Source organism: Rhinoraja longicauda, chromosome 7 (genome assembly GCF_053455715.1).
Source record: "Rhinoraja longicauda isolate Sanriku21f chromosome 7, sRhiLon1.1, whole genome shotgun sequence".
Classification (NCBI taxonomy): Eukaryota; Metazoa; Chordata; class Chondrichthyes; order Rajiformes; family Arhynchobatidae; genus Rhinoraja; species Rhinoraja longicauda.
Genome location: NC_135959.1, coordinates 68981188 through 69003711, shown reverse-complemented (window position 1 = coordinate 69003711; position 22524 = coordinate 68981188). Strand labels below are relative to the sequence as shown.

General features: G+C 43.1%; 1 protein-coding gene across 2 annotated transcripts in view; it reads right to left on the bottom strand.

The window, feature by feature from the left end:
* The window catches only part of nalf1b (NALCN channel auxiliary factor 1b), a 641309-nt gene that overhangs the window by 171298 nt on the left and 447487 nt on the right, over positions 1-22524 (bottom strand). The window contains exon 2 of one of the 2 annotated variants that reach the window (XM_078402810.1): positions 9125-9234. The exons of the other annotated variant lie outside the window; for it this stretch is intronic. Coding sequence (XP_078258936.1) covers positions 9125-9234 — 110 coding nt within the window. The remainder of the gene's footprint in view (positions 1-9124; positions 9235-22524) is intronic. 2 annotated transcript variants of the gene reach the window in all.

Genomic DNA, 22524 nt, shown 5'->3' with positions numbered 1-22524 from the left:
AAGCATCCAGTTCTGTTTAGTAATTGTTTGCTGATAACATTCCGTTGTATAGCACATTTAAGTGTACCATGTGATAAGGTCAGGTCAGCAACAATCTCCCTTTGCAGGTAATCAGGATAGAGGAGCCACAGAGCTTGTCATTTGATAACGTGGCAACTATGTCTTGATCTTCTGGTGCAGTGGAACACTGCGTCATTAAGAATTGCTCTATTGTGCACAACACGCACACAATCTATATACTAAAACTCTCATGTGTTTGTTTGTTTGTTTGTTCCTGAACTACAGCCAAAACAGTACATGATAGCGCGACAATTTCAGGCCCACCACACTAACCATCGTCCCTTTGGTGCGGATGGAAATCGGTGTTATATTTTAAAAGTTATTCACATTTTAAAGTTTAAATCAATCTCCTAGGGAGGGAGGGAGGGAGGGGGGGAGTGGGGGGGAGGAGGGAGGATAAGGGGGGTTGAGGGGGATGGAGTGGGGGGAGGGGAAGGGGGGAGGGAAAGGGGAGGAGAGAGGGAGGGTGGGAGGGAGGGAGGGGAGGGAGGGGGAGTGGGGGGAAGGGGGAGGAGGGGGGAGGAAGGGGGAGGGGGAGGGAGGAGGAGGAGGAGGAGGGGGAGGAGGAGGGGGAAGGAGGGGGGAGGAGGGAGGAGGAGGGGGAGGAGATGGGGAGGGGGGAGGGGGCAGGGGAGAGGAGGGGGGAGTGGGGGAGGAGAGGGAAGTGGGGGAGGAGAGGGTGCTGCACCAATGCAGGAGAGGTTTGGGCCCAACGGGTCCACTTGGTCTAGTAGAATAATAACATTCACACTTAAACAACACTTGTATCTCTGGAATAATTTTATTAATTCACAGAGGTGTCACTGGTAAGATCAGTAAATATTGTCTATTGCTAACTGCCCTGTAAATGAAGTGCCTTACAATTTCATAGGACGGTTAAGAGGCTTCGGGTCTGAGGTCATATGTTACCAGGTATGGACGATAGATTTCCTTTCATAAAGAACATGGGAATCTGAGATTTTGGACAATCCACAGTTGATAGTCTTCATTTCCAATACTTGCTTTTCAATTCCAGATTTAACTTGAAATTAAATTGTCCAGCTACTGTGATTGGATTGCAACTCATATCAAGGAAGACTAGAAGATAGTCTGCAAAAGCTGGAGTAACTCAGCGGGACAGGCAGCATCTCTGTAGAGAAGGAATAGGTGGCGTTTCAGGTCGAGATCCTTCTATCAGACTGGTGTAGTCCTGGTTCTGCGTTCCAATTGTCCATTCATCAAGTTGCTATCATGCCCTGTGTTAAAAAAATCTAATCGCTTTTGCAAAATAGGATCCTTGTGCTGCACATTGTAGATGTGCTATGATGATATACGATGTGAAGTCACAGTTTAAAACCACATATCAGTGGGTCTTGAAAGATTACCAGTGGTAGAACCTGTTCTGTTTCAGGCTACACCCAGGGAATGTGTGGCCCCGGTTTTCCTTGGTTCTGCTTCAATTTCCCACCAGCAGTCTTTCACCACTCTCGATCACCACTTTTTGCCAGTATCTTTCTGGCCCCTTGAATATTTCACCACCAACCGCTCAATTCTTCCATGATCCTGTTGTTTCCACTAGAGTACTGTGATCTCCTCCCCAAACCTTTATCCACAACTTTTCTCAGTTCAGTTCCCCTTAGGCAAAGTTGCCAATCCATTCATTGCATTTTTCTTCCCCAATAATTTTACCGCGGATTATTTCACACAACGAGCCTTTCTCCAAGCCTACAGTTTCATTCACTGTCCACAAAACCTTTATCTCCCTCACATAACCCCAATCATAGCCTCTCAACCTTCACCTACACGTTCTCCCAACATCCACACTGTGGTTGGGGGAATCACAGGTCTATGCGGGTGAATACACATCAACAGCATGATTTGAGGATGTACATGATTGATGAGTTGACTCGCGGTCGGCGGTCAATGAGAGCATGGGGGGCCACCGTGAGGAGAAAGAGGGAAGAACAATAGACAATAGGTGCAGGAGGAGGCCATTCAGCCCTCCGAGCCAACACCGCCATTCACCGTGATCATGGCTGATCATCCACAATCAGTACCCCGTTCCTGCCTTCTCCCCATATACGTTGACTCCGCTATCTTTAAGAGCTCTATCTAACTCTCTCCTCAAAGCATCCAGAGAATTGGCCTCCACTGCCGTCTGAGGCAGAGAATTCCACAGATTCACAACTCTGAGTGAAAAAGTTTTTCCTCATCTCCATTCTAAATGGCCTACCCCTTCCTTATTCTTAAACTATGGCCTCTGGTTCTGGACTCCCCCAACATCGGGAACAGGTTTCCTGCCTCTAGCGTGTCCAATCCCTTAATAATCTTATATGTTTCAATAAGATCCCCTCTCATCCTTCTAAATTCCAGTGTATACAAGCCCAGTCACTCCAATCTTTCAACATATGACAGTCCTGCCATCTCGGGAATTATCCTCGTGAATCTACTCTGCACTCCTTCAATAGCAAGAATGTCCTTCCTCAAATTTGGAGACCAAAACTGCACACAATACTCCAGGTGTGGTCTCACTAAGGCCCTGTGCAACTGCAGAAGGACCTCTTTACTTCTATATTCATCTCCTCTTGTTATGAAGGCCAACATGCCATTAGCTTTCTTCACTGCCCGCTGTACCTGCATGCTTACTTTCACTGACTGACGAACAAGGACACCCAGATCTCGTTGTACTTCCCCTTTTCCTAACTTGACACCATTCAGATAATAATCTGTCTTCCTGTTCTTGCCACCAAAGTGGATAACCTCACATTGATCCACATTAAACTGCATCTGCCATGCATCTGCCCACTCACACAACCTGTCCAAGTCACCCTGCATCCTCATAGCATCCTCCTCGCAGTTCACACTGCCACCCAGCTTTGTGTCATCTGCAAATTTGCTAATGTTACTTTTAATCCCTTCATCCAAGTCATTAATGTATATTGTAAATAGCTGCGGTCCCAGCACCGAGCCCTGCGGTACCCCACTAGTCACTGCCTGCCATTCTGAGAGGGAACGGCCTGAGTGGGGGGAAGAACAATGGACAATAGGGAGGGAGGGAAGGAGAACAAAGGACAATAGGGACCTAGTGTGGGGGAACCGCTGTGGAGGGAGGAGGGGAGAAGAAAAGGAGAAGACGCCCGCTTTGCCTGCACCATAGGCGGCCATTATTCATATACCTTGGATATGCAAGCAAAAAAATTCACTGCGCCTTGTCACATGTGACAAGGCAGTATCCCTTACCATTCCATTCCACCAACCAACCACATGATAATACACATAGGAGAACCTCTAGTCCACCAACTTCACAATGACCATCCGTGTACCAGAACACAGCAGCAAAACTGGCTCACAATGGGAATTAGATGTAATACCACAAAATAGTTCAGAATCATGTATGCATTAGGAAAGCCACACAAATTCCAAAAAAGAAACATTCGTCAAAACAGAGCAAACCTGATGTTAGTATGTCATAGTGTACAGAAGAATAAGTCCAGAATACCAGTCGCCATTACTCAAATAGTCAGGCACCAACTTCAGAACTCGGGAAATTAACACACATACCAGAATTAAACACACACACCTGCTGCGGACTAAAACTAAAGTCACTAAACAAAGTTACACTCAGCACAGCACCTAAAAAAGGACTATATCAACTTCTTAATAACAGCATTACAAGATACAGGATGCACCTGCCTGAAGGACACAAGAGTGACCTCCAGCTATGTACATAACTGTAATAGAGCAATAGATAATCCAGAATTGAAGCATGTGGATCCCAAATGGAGCAAACCCTCTTCAGAATAAAGCAACATGACAATAACTCCTGAATAACAATCCAATCCATACAACATTCGTTCGAACAAGAGGCCAAATTCCAAATAATAGCATTCATATCGCAACAGGTAAACACTTATTCATTAACAACACTTGCCTACCAAAAGATTAACACACACTTCGAAACTACCTTGGAAACATTGCACAGAATAAAAATTACAACTGCGCCAAATGACAGTCGCACACATCAATACACATCCCATCCAGATGAATAACCATTATAGGTTGTCTTCAAGACATTGTTCTATGTCCAATCATCTTTGGCTGCTTCATCGCTGATTCTCCCTGCAGAAGTGGTGATGTTCCTCACAATTACTTTCACAGAGTCTCAGAAAGACTATCTTGAGTAAAGGAATGCCCATTCCAAAATTACTTGTCCTTGCTAGCTGTTATGGGAATAGCGCACTCTGTGGTGCAGTACCGGGGACACATTACCCAGGAGGCAGTAGCCAAGGAGATCCTGAATTTCAGGTTTGAGCAGCCTCTGAGTAGTCGGTACAATGGTCCTGGTACGTCTGTTCATCAATCTTTGAACTGGACTGCTACTCATGCCAGGTGTTGGTGTGTTGCGAAAAGCTAGTATGCTCAGATAGTAAGGGTCAGCTCCGGCAGCCTTAGCCTTCCTCAGCAATGACTTCGCAACTTTCACACTGCTCTCCGTCATTCCATTACTCTGTGGATAATAGGGTGATGTGCTCGTATGTTCAAACTGCCACTTCTTGGTAAATCTCTTGATCTTGAACTCCTCAGCTGTGAACTGTGGCCCATTATCTGTGATGAGCTGATCTGGTATTTCATATCTTGCGAACTGGCCTTTGATTTTATGAATGACATTCACTGCCAGTGTTTTCTCTAGATAGCCTATTTCCCAATATCCTGAGAAATAGTCCACAGTGTGTTGGAGGCATTTCGGTCTCAGTGAAATAAGATGCCATTGAAGAATTTAATTTATGGCTATACATGTAAAGTTCCTGTACATATTTGTTTTGTAAATAAAGGGGGTTGTTATGGGAATAGCGCGCTCTGTGGTCCAGTACCGGGGATATATTACCCATGAGGCAGTAGCCGAGGAGATCCTGAATTAAAATGGCTGAACCCAAGACTCGAGTGTAAAGCCTCTGTTAATTAGTTGTGTAGCTGTAATGGAGCAGGTTACAGAAAGGAAACACACAAACAAAACACATGCAAAAACAAAGACAACTAAAATTGGGAGTTGTGGGACACAACAAAACAATTTCAGATGAAGGCATGTTGAACACAACTAAGCTAAATAACATAAACCGCTAAATGGAGCAAAAATCTAATCCAAAATGACAGTCAAAAAGAAACCAACCCCAATCCCCAAATAAATAGTTTAGGTTAGTTTATGGTCATGTGTGCCAAGGTTACAGTGAAAAGTTTTAGGATGTACAAGTAGAAGAAATAACGTACAAGTATCTGTGATATTGGAAGAACAAGTGACAGAACAATACCAAACAAACACAACAAAGTGAATCCCTCTCCTGGATAGAACACGCCCAGCAAGATCAGTAACCCCACACGCAACAGAACCACCTCTGCAGTGCTCCAGAACAACACCGACACCAAAACGATAATATTCATGCTTACATTGAACAACATGAATTCCAGATTAAAAGTATTTGTATTCATTACTGCAGACTGAGAGCAATAGCAGCTCAGGTAAAAATAGGAGAGTTTACGTGCAAATACAAATTTGAAATAACTCCTCATAGACATCAAATAGATCAAACACAACTCCAATATCACAACAGCAACTCTAGAGTAAAATTTGTAAAAAGGTAGCACCAACTTCAGAATGACAGCATCATCAGCAAACAGCTAAAAGGAATTCTACTTTCAACAGTAAGACACAAATGCTGGAGTAACAGGCAGCATCTCCGGAGAGAAGGAATGTGTGAAGTTTCGGGTCCAGACCCTTCTTCAGTCTCCAGCATTTCTTCAGTCTGAAGAAGGATCTGGACCCGAAACGCCACCCATTCCTTCTCTCCGGAGATGCTGCCTGACCCGCTGAGTTATTCCAGCATTTTGTGTCTGTCTTCGATTTAAACCAGCATCTGCAGTACTTTCCGACACATTTTCTCTATTTTAACAGTAATGGCACACAAAGGAAAATCGGCTTCAGAATGACTGCATTTGCTCCAGAACGACAAACTTTTAGTGCAACATCTACACCAATGAGCCAAAACACTCTGACCACTGACAGGCGAAGTAAATAACTTTGAATATCTTGTTACAATGCCACCTGTCAAGGGGTGGGATATATTAGGCAGAAAGTGAACAGTCAGTTCTTGAAGTTGATGTGTTGCATGCAGGAGAAATGGGCAGGAGTAAAGACCTGAGCGACTTTGACAAAGGCCAAATTGTTATGGTCAGATGACTGGGTCAGAGCATCTCTGAAATGGCAAGGCTTGTGGGGTGCTCCCGGTCAGCAGTGGTGAGTACCTACCGACAGTGGTCCGAGGAGGGACAAACCACAAACCGGCGACAGGGTGTTGGGCGCCCAAGGCTCATCGATACGCGAGGGCAGTGATGGCACCAGGATGCACTGTGGGAAGACGACAAGCTGGTGGACGGAGTTGGATGCTCTGGGCAATGTTCTGCTGGGAAACCCCGGGTCCGGCCATTCATGTGGACGTCAATTTGACACGTGTCACCCATCTAAACATCGCTGCAGACCAGATACACCCCTTCATGGCAATGGTATTCCCTGATGGCAGTGGCCTCTTTCAGCAGGATAATGCGCCCTGCCACACTGCACACATTGTTCAGGAATGGTTTGAGGAACATGATGAAGTGTTCACGGTGTTGCCCTGGCCTCCAAATTCTCCAGATATCAATCTGATTGAGCATCTGTGGGATGTGCTGGATCGACAAGTCCGATCCACGGTGGCCCCACCTCGCAACTTACAGAACTTGAAGGATCTGCTGCTAATGTTTTGGTGCCAGATACCACAGGACACCTTCAGGGGTCTTGTAGAGTCCAAGCCTCGGCTGGTCGGCGCTGTTTTGGCGGCACATGGAGGACCAACAGCATATTAGGCAGGTGGTCGTAATGTTTGGAATTGAGTATAGGAGCAAAGAGGTCCTTCTGCAGTTGTACAGGGCCCTAGTGAGACCGCACCTGGAGTACTGTGTGCAGTTTTGGTCTCCAAATTTGAGGAAGGATATTCTTGCTATTGAGGGCGTGCAGCGTAGGTTTACTAGGTTAATTCCCGGAATGGCGGGACTGTCATATTTTGAACGACTGGAGCGAGTAGGCTTGTATACACTGGAATTTAGAAGGATGAGAGGGGATCTTATCGAAACGTATAAGATTATTAAGGGGTTGGACACGTTAGAGGCAGGAAACATGTTCCCAATGTTGGGGGAGTCCGGAACAAGGGGCCACAGTTTAAGAATAAGGGGTAGGCCATTTAGAACTGAGATGAGGAAAAACCTTTTCAGTCAGAGAGTTGTGAATCTGTGGAATTCTCTGCCTCAGAAGGCAGTGGGGGCCAATTCTCTGAATGCTTTCAAGAGAGAGCTAGATAGAGCTCTTAAGGATAGCGGAGTCAGGGGGTATGGGGAGAAGGCAGGAACGGGGTAGTGATTGAGAATGATCAGCCATGATCACTTTGAATGGCGGTGCTGGCTCGAAGGGCCGAATGGCCTCCTCCTGCACCTATTGTCTATTGTCTATTGTTTTCGCTGATCGGTGTATATCAGAATAATAGATACACTCTGTATGTCCATCACTATCTCCAGGTTAATGCCAAGAGCACCAAGAAAACAACACAAATACCAATGTAACTACACAAGCACAAGAGCCAACGTGACACTGGAATAATATACAGCAGTGAACATTAGAGTCTGAGAGCCAGGCCATGGCCAAAGCCAACTCCAGGCCAAAGACTGCTCCAGTTACTTTGCATAAAGATACAGAGACCAAGAGATCACCACAAATCTCCAGATATTAATATTCACATCAAAAATAAAACACAAATTCCATCATGACAGTATTGCCAGTGGAACAAAACAACAGTAGCAACAAATGAACAACATCCATGGCAAACTTGGGCCAAATCTGTTCCAGCATTCACTTCCAAACAGCGCTGCATCAAATACAGAGTGAAAGACTAACAGTGAAAAAGCAATGCTACGTCCAAACTAATTAGTGAAAAAAGAGCAGCACCAACATTCGAATAAATTCACAGTCAAACAAACCAAAATCAAAACAAAAATATTCATATCAAGAAAGGAAAACAAAATCTCTACAAACAGAATAGGAAGCTTAACAGCATTCATGTGTGCAAGTCGCAAAACTAGCTTCAGATGAGAAACATTCACACCCACAACAAAGCTAAAGCTACATAACAGTAACTCACATACAATTGGATTTCCAGATTAATTACATGCACACAAAAAATCACTTCCAGTATCGTAGTATTGTCAAAATAACGCAAAGTGTCATAAGAGTACTCATCCTCCCAAACAGAGGAAACTGAACTCCAGATTAATTCACACTGCTGAACAATGATGCCAACACCTACTTCTCCATAATACGAGCACACGTACAGGGCAAAACCATCAAGAGAATGACTCATACATCCAGAGCAACCTCGATGCCAGAAAAATCGCACACAAGCCCAAACTGAGCGAGACTGGCTTCAAAATGGCAACATTTACGCATCCAAATGGAGCAATTGACCAAAGCCTAGCCTAAAGGAACAGGAAACAAACACATCCATATGGGCAAAATAATCCCTTTCACTCTCCCAAAGAACAAAACTATAGAATAACAACACTCACTCCCTAACTCAGCAGAAGCATAAAATTAATAGCACATATAACAAATTAAAGCAAAACCAACCCTAAAATATCAATAATCACAATTATAAAGAGTACACTGACTGACTAAAAAATAACATCTTGCACAGACCAACTCCAGAGTAAGGGCTTTCAATCCCATATAGAAAATCTGCTTTTGAATAACATCACTCACGTAGACAACAAGAGCAATCTAGGCTCTAAAATAAGTCACACAACTAAATCAAGTAACACTTCCAACAGAACTGCATCACTCTCACACCCAAGTGGATTAAAACAGTATCTAAACAACAGCAATCACATGCCCAATTAGTGTAACACTGGTTCCAAAGTCATATCTCCCGAGCAAAGCAAAGTAGACATAAAATCATCAATGATAGCCATTATGGATTTATGAAGGGTAAGTCTTTCCAATCTAACTTACTGGTTTTCTTTCAGGATGTGACAAAGGAGCTTGATCGGGGCAAGGCTGTGGTTGAAGTATACTTGGAATTCAGTAAGGCCTTGGACACTGTTCTTCTGGACAAGCTGGTACTGAAAATAAAGAAAGCGGGAATCAGTGGAAATATTTAACAATGGATACATAATTGGTTGACTGTTAGAACCCATTATGTTGTTTTTTTTACATGGCTCAAAAAGCAGCCTAGGAGAATGTTACCATCAGGTCGCCACAGTGGTCTGCTATGGAACCCTCCTTTAATGTTTTTTGTTAAACTCTGGAACTAGGAGCTGGAAGTACACTGGCTAAATTTGCAAATGATACAAAGCTAATGAGGGTGACAGACTCAAAAACTAAATAAGTATCTACTTGGGGATTGAATATGCTTTGGATAAAATAAAAATAAAATACTGCAAATGCACAGAGGTGAGGTAGGATCTGCAGAACGAGAAACAGTTTTCTCTTTTCACGAGAGGTTTCTCCAGCATTTTTCTTTTTGGTTTTTATTTCAGATTTACAGCGTCTGTAGGCTTTTGATTTTTTTAAATATACTTGGGAATTTGATTTACAGACAGTATATGAAGTTCACTAAAGAAAAATACAAAATGCATGACAGGGTGACACAAATCTCTGTTGGGATTCTTACCTAATTGCAACAATGTACTGTGGATGGAAAATAACACAGATATGGATTTTCTCATTGACAATAAAGCAAAATGACTGCAATCATGCTCATCAATGTTAAGTCAAACAAATCAGTTGTGGAGTGTATTAATAAAGCATTAATCTGAGAAATTGAGGTCGCCCAGGCAGAAGTAAAATGGTTATGCAAGTAGATTTTAACTTCCAACAAAAAAGAATTACTGAAACTGTTGAACCTTTTGAGATATAGAAGGAGGAGGTGATGGGGCTCTTGAAGAGCATTAAGTGGATAGATTCTCAGGACTTGATGGGATCTATCCCAGGTTATTGAGAGAGACAAGAGGTTAAATGAAACACCTTTGTGTCTTTTCTAGCAAAGATAAACAAAAAAAAGCTGGAGTAACTCAGCGGGTCAGGCAGCATCTCTGGAGAAAAAAAATAGGTGACGTTTCAGGTCGAGACCCTTCTTCAGACTGAGAGTCCGGGGAAAAGGAAACAAGAGATTTTGATGGGGCTATAGAGAGATATAGAACAAATGAATGAAAGGTGTGCAAAAAGTAATGATGATCAGGGAAAGGTGGAGCTCACAATGGTCCATTGTTGGCAGTTGGCTAAGGGATAACAAGTTTTGCAGACAGTGAGACTAGTATAACGACGATGGTGGGGGAGGGATAGAGAAAGAGGTGAAAGCAAAGGGTACTTGAAGTTAGAAAAATCAAGATCATACCGCAGGGGGTGTAAGCTGTCCAAGCGAAAAATTAGGTGCTGTTCCTCTAATCTGTATTTGGCCTCACTCTGACTGTGGAGGAGGCCCAGGACAGAAAGGTCAGTGTGGGAATTGGAGGGGGAATGAAAGTATTTAGCAACCCAGAGACCAAGGCAAGGCAGACTGAGGCCAAGGCAGACTGAGCAAAGGTGCTCTGCGAAACGATCGACCGGTTTGCTCTTGGTCTCGCTACAGACAAGGTCCTGGATGACTGGAGAGTGGCTAATGTTGTTGCTTCATTTAAGAAGGGAAGTAGAGTGAACCCAGTGAATTATAGGCCAGTGAGCCTCACCTCAGTGGTTGAGAAGCTATTGGAGCGGATTCTTTGGGATAGGATTTGCTCCTGTTTGGAACAGAATGCATGAATTAGAGACAGTCAGCTTGGCTGTGCACAAGGTAGGTTAGGCTTTACAAACTTGAACGGGTTTATTGAGGAAGTGACAAAGGTGATCGATGAGAGTAGGCCAATGCATGTCATTTACATAGATTTTAGTAAGGCAATTAATAAAGTCACCCCATGGTAGGTTGATCCATAAGATTAAGATGGAACGGGTTAACAGTCACTAAGTTATTTGGATTCAGAACAGGCTTAAAGATAGAAAACAGAGGGATATGGTGGAAGGACAATATTCAGGCTGGAGGTCTGTGATCAGTGGAGTTCCATAGGGATCTGTGCTGGGGCCTCTGCTGTTTATGATATATATATAGATATCAATGGCATGGACATAAAAGTAGATGAGTTGGTTCGTAAGTTTGCAGGGGTCATGGACTGTGAGGAAGGTTGTCAAAGTATACAGTGGGGTATAGATCAGTTACAGATTTGTGCAGGAAGTGGCGGATGGAGTTTAATCTGAGCAAGTGTGAGTTTTTGCAATTTGCAAATGTTAAGGGAAAATATACAAATAGAGGCATGACCCCTAACAGCTTCTTGCTATGGAGGGCGTGCAGCGTAGGTTCACTAGGTTAATTCCCGGAATGGCAGGACTGTCGTATGTTGAAAGGCTGGAGCGATTGGGCTTGTATACACTGGAATTTAGAAGGATGAGGGGGGATCTTATTGAAACATATAAGATAATTAGGGGATTGGACACATTAGAGGCAGATAACATGTTCCCAATGTTAGGGGAGTCCAGAACAAGGGGCCACAGTTTGAGAATAAGGGGTAGGCCATTTAGAACGGAGATGAGGAAGAACTTTTTCAGTCAGAGGGTGGTGAAGGTGTGGAATTCTCTGCCTCAGAAGGCAGTGGAGGCCAGTTCGTTGGATGCTTTCAAGAGAGAGCTGGATAGAGCTCTTGAGGATAGCGGAGTGAGGGGGTATGGGGAGAAGGCAGGAACGGGGTACTGATTGAGTGATCAGCCATGATCGCATTGAATGGCGGTGCTGGCTCGAAGGGCTGAATGGCCTACTCCTGCACCTATTGTCTATTGTCTATTGTCTATTGAGAGAGGGTTCTTATGATCGAGATCCATGACTCCTTTAAAGTGGTAACACAAGTAGATAGAGTGGTAAAGAAGGCATATGGCATAATTGCTTTCATAGGTCGGGGCATTGCGTATAAGAGTCAGGAAGTCATAATGCAGCTTTATCGGACTTTGGGTAGGCCGTATTTGGAGTGTTGTATGCAGTTCCGGTCAACCCCATCACAGGAAGGATGTGGAGGATGGAGGTTTGGGAAGAGAGCAGAGGAGATATACCAGAATGATGCCTGGATTAATGGGTAATGGCGATGGGGAGGGGTTGGACAGACTTGGATTATTCTCCCTGGAATGTCGGAGGTTGCAGGGAGACCTGAATAATAAACTAATGAGAGGCATAGATAGGATAGACAGTCAGAACCTTTTCCCCAGGATGGGAAATCAAACAGTAGAGGGTATAGCTTTCAGGTGAGAGAGGCAAAGTTTAAAGGAGATTTGTGGGGCAAGTATTTTTATTTGCAGAGACGGTGGTGAGTGCCTAGAACAGGCTGCCGAGAGGGTGGTCGAGGCAGATTTGGAAGTGGTATTTAAGAGACTTTAAGGTGGGCAAATGGATATACAGGGAATGAAGGGAGATAGATTATGTGCAGGCAGATAACAGTTGGTCTTGGCATCATGTTTGGCAAAGATGGGCCAAAGGGACTGTCCTTGTGCTGTCCTGTTCTGCGTTCTATGAAAGCACATGAAAAAGGACAACTTGAATGATCGAGTGAATTAAAGGATTAGATTGATATATAAATATGACAAGAAAAGACTGAGGTTGAAAGATTGTTGTTTCAGGATTATAAACTGACTGATAACAATTCACTTTGTCCCAAACACCAGAACCAGAGAACACAGGTTGAATTTGAAAAAGGCTCAATTCAAGTCATCTTTGGAAACTAAGTAGATGGCCAGGTAGTGATTGACATTTGTGTTAATTTATTCAAAAGCAATTAACTAATTATCTTCTACAAAATAATATTTCGTGGAACAACAAATTAGAAATTTCAAGTAGTCTGCATAATATATTTGGGAGTGTTAAACAACTCTGGATTCACAGTTCACAAAGCTTTCTGCTTAGAGTTGTCCTCAGTTCCCATCTGAATCTGTTGCCATCCTTTGTAGGGTGGTAGCTGTTTTGGTTGATAAACAACTCCTTTATCATTATAATCACACAACTGCTGGGGTGGTAGATAATAAACCAGGTGGACTTCTTCTCTTCCCACCATGAACACCCAAGAAACAGAACTCACTGGACTGTAACAACTCTGAAATGGCAGGACTCACACTACTGAATATCAAACATAAAATAATTCATAACAACAAGCAACACTGAACCTGAACTCTGCGTTTCTACATATCCTGCTGAACACATGACCCCGATACACAGCCCGCACACATCCATACACAACACCAACACTAGTATACTGCACCTCACACAACTGAACAGAACATTGATCCTGGAATACAACCACACATACCAGCTGTGCAGAAAACGGAGCCCAGGATATTGCCCCTTGCACGCCTGTACAGTCCAATGACCATAGAATATTGCCCCTTGCACAACTGTACGGCACAATGACCCTGTGATACCACTACTCACACACCTGTACTGGACAGCATTGATGCTAGAACATCATCATTCACACAGGTGAACAGGCAACAGTTTCCAGAACAGTATCATTTTGACACTGGGCAACACTTGCCTAGAAATTACAATGCATTCTAATGGATGGTATTTGTGTGGTGCAAAAATGACCACCGCTCCACTGAAATAAAACTCAATTGCAATGAAGACAAAATCAATAGGCAGAACACATTTTTGTATTCAACCATACACTGCCTGGTATTCTTCTTCTGAGTCTGCATCTGCATTTCCTCGTGTCTCTCTGCTCCTGGGGCTTGGCTGGTCAAGCCTTCACAGCAGAGACCAGCGTAAGAGCTTTGGGACTGGGGAGGCCTGCAGGGTTGGGGTCTCAGGAAGGTTGGAGGGGATATTGGGAATCTTGAGCAGGTTGGAGAGACCACCACCATGCTTGAAGGGGGTTCATTGAGACAGTGGATTGAGATGAAGGTGAAAGGATAGTTGGCAATGGCACCAAAGTGTGGGGATGTGAGGGACAGGATCTTTAGGCTGCTCCTCTCCGGCTGCTCCGGTTCTCCCCCGCACTTCCAAGATGTGCAGGTTTGTGAGTTAATTAGCTGCTGTAAATTGTAAATTATCCATACAGTGATAGTGTTAGTGTGCGGGGTAATCGCTAGACGACCCGGTTTCAGTGGGCCGAAGGACCTGTTTCCATGCTATATTTCTCAAGTAAAATAAAGTGTAATGAGAGACCGACCATCTTTGAAGAGTCTATAAGTTGCAGAAAACATTATTACATTCCAGGTGGGGAACCCAACTCAATTGGCAAAAGTGCAATTAATACTTATATAATCACAGCATGAATCTGATGCTGTGATCGGAGGTTTGGAGGTGGTTCAGTTTTGGGCTTGGAGATGGGAGGCCTGAGAAATAAGCTTTACTTTTCATTTACTTGGAGGTCTCCCAAGTCAGCACGGAGAACTTAAAACCCTGTAGATGAGCCAGCGTTCTATGACAGAAACTCTCAGGGCAGCAGCTCCGTCCAAGATCCACCTCCATTCTCCAGATTATGATAAATTGAAGTATTCACAATATTTCTGATTAGCATTAAATAAAATAATAATATTGAATAATATTAAATAATATTGAATAATATTAAATAATATTGAATAATATTAAATAATATTGAATAATATTAAATAATATTGAATAATATTAAATAATATTGAATAATATTAAATAATATTGAATAATATTAAATAATATTGAAGTATTCACAATATTTCTGATTAGCATTAAATAAAATAAGTCTGAAGGTGGGGAATGTATGAATAGATCAATAGACTAAATAACTGAGATGAGCTGGTAGTGTGCAAAATGCTGGACATAGAACTGCTTTGATGATTACTCGACAAAAAAGCTACTGAAACTGCTGCAAGGGTGCAAAAGATCTACTTATTGAAGAGACTGAATGCGAATTCGCAAGGAAATACATGGCCGAGAGGTCAATTGATTGCTCTTTGGTCCCTGAAGGGGTAAGATCATGTGAATCATCATGAGATAGGCACCATGTTTGGATCATGAAGGTGACTTTCAATAGAAAGTGCCAGGTCGGTTTTCCTGATTTGCCATGATTTGACCTGTAAACGGTTGCAAACATGACTTCGCCTGTGGCAAATAGATTCGGAATTGCACAGCGTTGAAAAAAAGTGCCCAATAATCCAATTTCTAGACAACTGTTTTTTGAACCACTGACACACAGCTACAGGAATACAGGAATACAGAGCTTTATTGTCATTCGATACCGAGACACCGAACGAAATTACATTTCCAGCAGTCATAGAACACAAAAAAAAACAAAAAAAAGAACACAAGACACACGACCCCAACACAAACATCCATCACAGAAATAACAAAATAACAAATAACAAAATAACTAAACAAAATACGGGCATTTATAAAATATGATCATTCATACATTCAAACAGAAGAGCAGGCACTTGAAAACCAGTGTACAGACAGACACACCCAAACTGAGCAAAATGGACTCTATTTATTCCCAATTCCACGATGGAAATAAAATAAACAAATAAATAATAGTGGCACTTGCCAACACAGCGATATGGACTCGACCATGTCCGTCACCCAAACGATAAACATATTTCTGAAGAACGAAGCACCTAGTTTTAATTACTACCGCTCAGTGAGACATTTGAAGCAAGCAACATTGACACTAAAATAAGTGTACCTACCCGACAGATTGGAACTTGCAAACAGCACAAGTGACAGATTGAAACAGAACAATACAGACTCTAAAATAGCAAGACTCACCCATCCAAATGAAACAAACTTAATTGTAAAGCAACGGCAATGATACATGTCAACAAACCAATACAAAATAATACCATTCTTACACTCCAGGAAAGGAGTCTAAAGTCAAACAATGGTAGGTAGAGTCGGAAGAAGGGTCTCGACCCGAAACGTCACCCATTCCTTCTATCCAGAGATGCTGCCTGTCTCGCTGAGTTACTCCAGCATTTTGCGTCTATCTTTGGTGCAAACCAGCATCTGCGGTTCCTTACCACACATTGTAGGTGGAACGATCGTCAAAATAACAGTCCACAGACTCAACGGGATAAAATGCACCTTTAAATAACAGCAGCATTCACTCAACCAAAGAGAGTAACAACTGTAAGTAACAGAGTGCACTCTTGAACTGAGCAGCACCAACTTCAATAAGCCTAGGGTGAGGTGGCATTCCTTCAAATGGAGATTGAAGTGTGTAAATGACAGGAAGAAAAGGTTTTCATAGCCTCAAGTTATCCCACAGCCATTGATAAACTTCTGAAGTGTTAACATTGGAGTCTTGAAGTGTGAAGAACGGCAGAAAGACCTAGGGGTACAGTTATAAAAATCATCAAAAGCAATGACTGAAACAGCCAAGCAAAAGCAAACAAAGGCCTGGGTTTCTATTCTTGTGGATCGGATCTTAAAAGTTACGTTGAAAAGTTAGGCACTAATAAATTCAATCAGAAACTCAGGAGTATTTAGATTATGGAACTTGCCGCCACAAAGACAAATATCATAGATGTATTTAAATGCAAGAATATTAAAATGAGGGAGAAAAGAACCAAAAGATACCTTGGTAGGGTATAGTTGAATAAGAATGTACGTTGGAGGCTTATGGCTCAACACAAAATGCATGTAAAATTTGGGCCACATTTCTGTCTCTGTGCATTAAAAACTGTGTAAATAATATTATGTTTGTTCCCAGAGGAACACTGGCATAACGATATCATATCTTTCACAATTCAACAGAGCAACACCAATACTGCAATAAAAGCTCCCCAGACTCCAAATAAAGCAAATATTATTTCAAAATAACAGCATTTAGGGATAGTAACAGCATCACTGGTTCTGTAACAACACTTTACAAAGCAATTAGGCAGCACAAGTGCAGCAATACGATTTGTTCAAAAACTGGGGAACACATACACAAAAATAACTACTCTTATCCTGAATGGAGGTTTACCTCCCATTGCTCTAACATATCATCAGAGGGCCATTGTAGCTCCAATGGAACGGCACTCAGATATCCACTCTCAGTAAAAATATAATCACCAAGAATCACATGACATCTTCTCCACAATGACAATCCTTGCACTTCTCGAAGGTATCACAAAATGCTGAAGGGAGGGAATGGGAGACGTTTCGGGTCGAGACCCTTCTTCAGTCTGAAGAACTTCTTCCCCCTCTCCTAGATGCTGCCGGACCTGCTGAGTTACTCCAGAAATTTGTGATACCTTCGATTTGTACCAGCATCCGCAGTTATTTTCCTACACCCTTGCACTTCTGATCAATGCAACTGATTTTTAAAAATATTGCAACAATACCCACACCTGAGCAGGGAAGGACACACAAGTTCGGTTAGAGATCTGGTGCTGAAGTTGCCAAGTACATGAACATGAGTAGAAGTTGACCATCTCTGCATTTACCTGGTACGTTACGCTACTTGTACATTAACTAGCGAGGAAAAGAGTGACTGCCTGTTAATAAACATTAATCAATGAATGCAAGATGTTAACATGCTTTTAAATTTACAGGCAGCTCTACAAACTTTTCAGGTTTTCTGAAAATGTCCATTCACACCAAGGCCAGAATACAACAGAAATTGTTTGGCGTTATTTGGTGCTCATAATAACAGAATGACCAGAATAACACAATAAGAAGCTGATGTCTTTCAGTACTTCACGTGAAGAACTGACAAGGGAGCAACACCTGTAACGCAGGATGTACAGGTGAAGCTTCCTTGGGTCGTTCAAACAGTTGTGCCACTTGAGTTTTAGGTTGTCACAGACACTTACTGTGTCTTGGAAGTTAAGGTCTTTGCTGGGCCTGATGGCCGTATGTTACCGGTCACTTTAAAGATACTACCTCCCTCAACATTGTTGTCTCTGGATTCTCTCAGGGTCCTGCAGCAAATACATCCAGGATCAAAGTAACATTCAAAACCTTATTTTGAATTCAGTGGCATTATCATTGCCTTGTCTGCCAGCATCAATAGTTTGAGGATCACTGTTGATTAGAAACTGGATCTACTGCATTAACATTGTGGCTGTGAGAGCAGGTCAGAAGTTGGCTAATGTTCGACAAATGACTCGACTCCTGATCCCTGAGATTTTCCATCATCTACTAACCAGGAGACAGAAGGAATACTCTCCAAACGCTTGAATGAATGCAACTCCAAAAGCACTCAAGATGCTCACCAACTTAAATTTTCATTCCCTCCACCACGTCTGCACTGCACTTGGCAGTGTGTGTCCCCTGCTTGGTCTGTGTCAACACGCCAAGCTTCCTTCCATAGCATCTCCCAAACCCATGATCTCCGCTGTCTGGACAGACGAGAGCAGGAGGCACACATAAACAGCACAACATGAAATCTGCTCCAAGTCACAGATCATCCTGACTTGAAAATACATCATCATTCCTACGACTTTGCTTGGATTAAAAATCCTGTAGTTCACAACCTTGTTGTGCTAACAGATAACATTGCAGACATCAATAAAGAGCACGCAAATCATTTTCTAAAAGTACTTAAGGATGGCAGATAAAAGCTGCCTCTGTTGACAGCAACTGAATCCCATATAAAAATCAAAGTGCTTCAGTTGAAAGCCCCCAAATATTTAATGCAGGTCACTGATTGCTCATTTGCGAGTGCATGTATCGGTGATAAATGGTGTTCAGGCTTGTAGCTCGCTGGCTTCTTGCTAATGGATGGAATCAGTAATACATACGCCAAGCAATCTCAGAATCCCCACATCAAACACAAGGATTTGTCATCTGAATGGACTTCAATGTGGATCTGGTGTGCACCAGTAAATAGACCTTACTTCAGATGTGTACAGAAATCCCGGTGAAAATAGGTGCACGAGTAGGCCATTCAGCCCTTTGAGCCATTCATAGAAACATAGAAAATAGGTGCAGGAGGAGGCCATTTGGCCCTTCGAGCCAGGACTGCCATTCATTGTGATCATGGCTGATCATCTACAATCAGTAACCTGTGCCTGCCTTCTCCCCATATCCCTAGATTCTGCCAGCCCCTAGAGCTCTATCAAACTCTTTTAAATTCATCCAATGAATTGGCCTCCACTGCCCTCTGTGGCAGAGAATTCCACAAATTCACTGGATGAAAAAGTTTTTTCTCACCTCAGTTTTAAATGGCCTCCCCTTTAGTCTTAGACTGTGGCCCCTGGTTCTGGACTCCCCCAACATTGGGAACATTTTTCCTGCATCTAGCTTGTCCAGTCCTTTTATACGTTTCTATCCCCTCTCATCCTTCTAAATTCCAGTGAATACAAGCCCAGTCTTTCCAATCTTTCCTCATATGACAGTTCCGCCATCCCGGGGATTAACCTCGTGAACCTACGCTGCACTGCCTCAATAGCAAGGATGTCCTTCCTCAAATTAGGAGACCAAAACGGCACACAATACTCCAGGTGTGGTCTCACCACCGCCCAACTGCAGAAGGACCTCTCTATTCCTACACTCAAATCCTCTCGTTATGAAGGCCAACATGCCATTAGCTTTCTTCAATGCCTGCTGTACCTGCAAGTTTGCTTTCAGTGACTGGTGTACAAGGACACCACAGGTCACGTTGCACTTCCCTTTTACCTAATCTGACACCATTGAGATAATAATCTGCCTCCTTGTTTTTGCCGCCAAAGGGAATAACCTCACATTTATCTACATTATACTTCATCTGCCATGCATCTGCCCACTCACTCAACCTGTCCAAGTCACCCTGCAACCTCCTAACATCCTCTTCGCAGTTCACACTGCCACCCAGCTTTGTGTCATCCACAAATTTGTTAGTGTTACTTTTAATTCCATCCCCCAAATCATTAATATATATTTTTTAAAGTTGCGGCCCCAGCACCGAGCCTTGTGGCACTCCACTCACCACTGCCTGCCATTCTGAAAAGGACCCGCGTAATCCTTCTCTTTGCTTCAGGTCAGCCAACCAATTCTCTATCCATGTCAATACCCTATCCCCAATACCATGTGCTCTAATTTTGCCCACTAATCTCCTCTGTGGGACCTTATCAAAGGCTTTCTGAAAGTCCAGATACACTGGCTCTCCTTTATCCATTTTACTTGTCACATCCTCAAAAAATTCCAGAAGATTAGTCAAGCTAATCAGGATTTGTTATTCTCAGCTATTATGCACAAATGAAGAATAGAAATAGGGATGCAAAGTAATAGATTTTATGTAATCTTACAAAGACAAAGTGTACTTTATGACTTCAGGATATTTCCAAAGCTCCTTACAACTGATGTACGTCTACAGTGCAGGTATTTCTGCAACATTTGGAATGCAGCAAGCAGTTTGCACATCGATACATACATTTCATAGAATGAGATTTCCTCGGGCCTATTGACCGTCCTTCTGCTGTTCCAATTTGTGGCTCCCACATCTTTGTTCAAGTTCTCCGATTTCATTGAGTTGCTCACAAAACCGCTCGATTAAATTGCATTGACCCACACCCTTTGCGATTTGGAGCGCTAAAGCCCCCTGCAAAGGCTGCACCACCAAGATCTGCTCAGAGGCAGACTGGCAACTTAGACTGTGGCCCCTGGTCTCCCAGACTGGCAGACTGGGAGTGAGGAGGCAACTTATCAGGCAGTGACTGAGGTGGGGTTGGGTCAGTGAAGTGAACAGCAGGTGAGAAATGGAAGTGCATTGTGAGGAGCCACTTCCATGTTCTGCCATTCCTCTCAAATATCAAATACACTTCACAACTAACACTCCATTAGCACAGCTGTTACAGAGCCTATTAAAAAATGTTTTCCATACTTTTTAAGTTGGCAAATGAATGACCATCCCAAGCCCGTACCTCCCTGGTTCAGACATATATGAGCTCATTTGAAAGTCAGGGTTGATCTTTTGCAGAGGTGGTCATCCCATCCATGCTATCTCCAGTAACGTCATCCCACTATTACCTGACTGAGGTGGACCTTTCCATCCTCTTGGCAATCATAGTGAGCGTGCTGGAATGCCCATAAGTGAACACATCCTCTGTTCAGCAACTATTCATTCACAAGTAGTTTGCAGAGGGCTACCGTTTCTGAAGTGGGTGCTCCATAGATATTCCGCTCTGTTTTTGCTCAGTTGTGCAGTCTGAATCACCAGGAAGAAAGCCTACCAGCTGTCTAGCTGTAGAAACGAGGAAGTGCAGATGCTGGGTTCCAAAAAAAGACACAAAGTTTGCCTACTTAACCTCTGCCTAAGTAGGTCAGTAAGTCAGGCAGTATCTCTAGAGAACATGGGCAGGTAGCGTTTGGGTCAGGACCCTTCTTGCAGTCTGAAGCAGTGTCCCGACCAGAAACGTGACCTGTCCATGTTCTCCAGAGATGCTGCCTGACCCAATGGATTACTGCACCACTTTATGTCTTCTAACTTTCTAGCACTTAAGTGTGAGTATCAGAGTTGGTGCTTGGAAAGCACAAATCCTGAGATGATGTTACCCTCTGAAAGCACCAGCTTCCCCGAACAGTCAATATTTCCAAGATTCAGGAACCACTGTTCCTTGTCCAAGAGCCCTGGTAAAGAGAAAACACTTAATTACTATTTGCAGGCTAAGAATGTTATAATCTACCAAAATAAATATGTTAACATTACAATCGTGACTAAAACAGAGCCTATGAATCTGAGCCTTAGAAGACCTATTTACCTTATAGTTTATTCTGTTTCTGGTAGATATTCATCACCCTATCTCTGAAAGTTAATTAAAATGGAGCGATTGGGCTTGTATACACTGGAATTTAGAAGGATGAGGGGGGATCTTATTGAAACATATAAGATAATTAGGGGATTGGACACATTAGAGGCAGATAACATGTTCCCAATGTTGGGGGAGTCCAGAACAAGGGGCCACAGTTTAAGAATAAGGGGTAGGCCATTTAGAACGGAGATGAGGAAGAACTTTTTCAGTCAGAGGGTGGTGAAGGTGTGGAATTCTCTGCCTCAGAAGGCAGTGGAGGCCAGTTCGTTGGATGCTTTCAAGAGAGAGCTGGATAGAGCTCTTAAGGATAGCGGAGTGAGGGGGTATGGGGAGAAGGCAGGAACGGGGTACTGATTGAGAGTGATCAGCCATGATCGCATTGAATGGCGGTGCTGGTTCGAAGGGCTGAATGGCCTACTCCTGCACCTATTATCTATTGTCTATTGATATCTTCAGAGGTCCATCTTTGATCCCCTCTATTTCCCTTGTATTTCAACAAAAGTGACATCTATGGCACGTGTTGATCTATGGGTGCAGCACAATTGGTGACGATGACTGTCAGGTAGTGGCATCAGCTTATACAAGCCTGAGGAAGAGCAATCGTGGATGGGTGGAGAGATGTGGGTGAATGGCAATGGTGAGAAGATGGA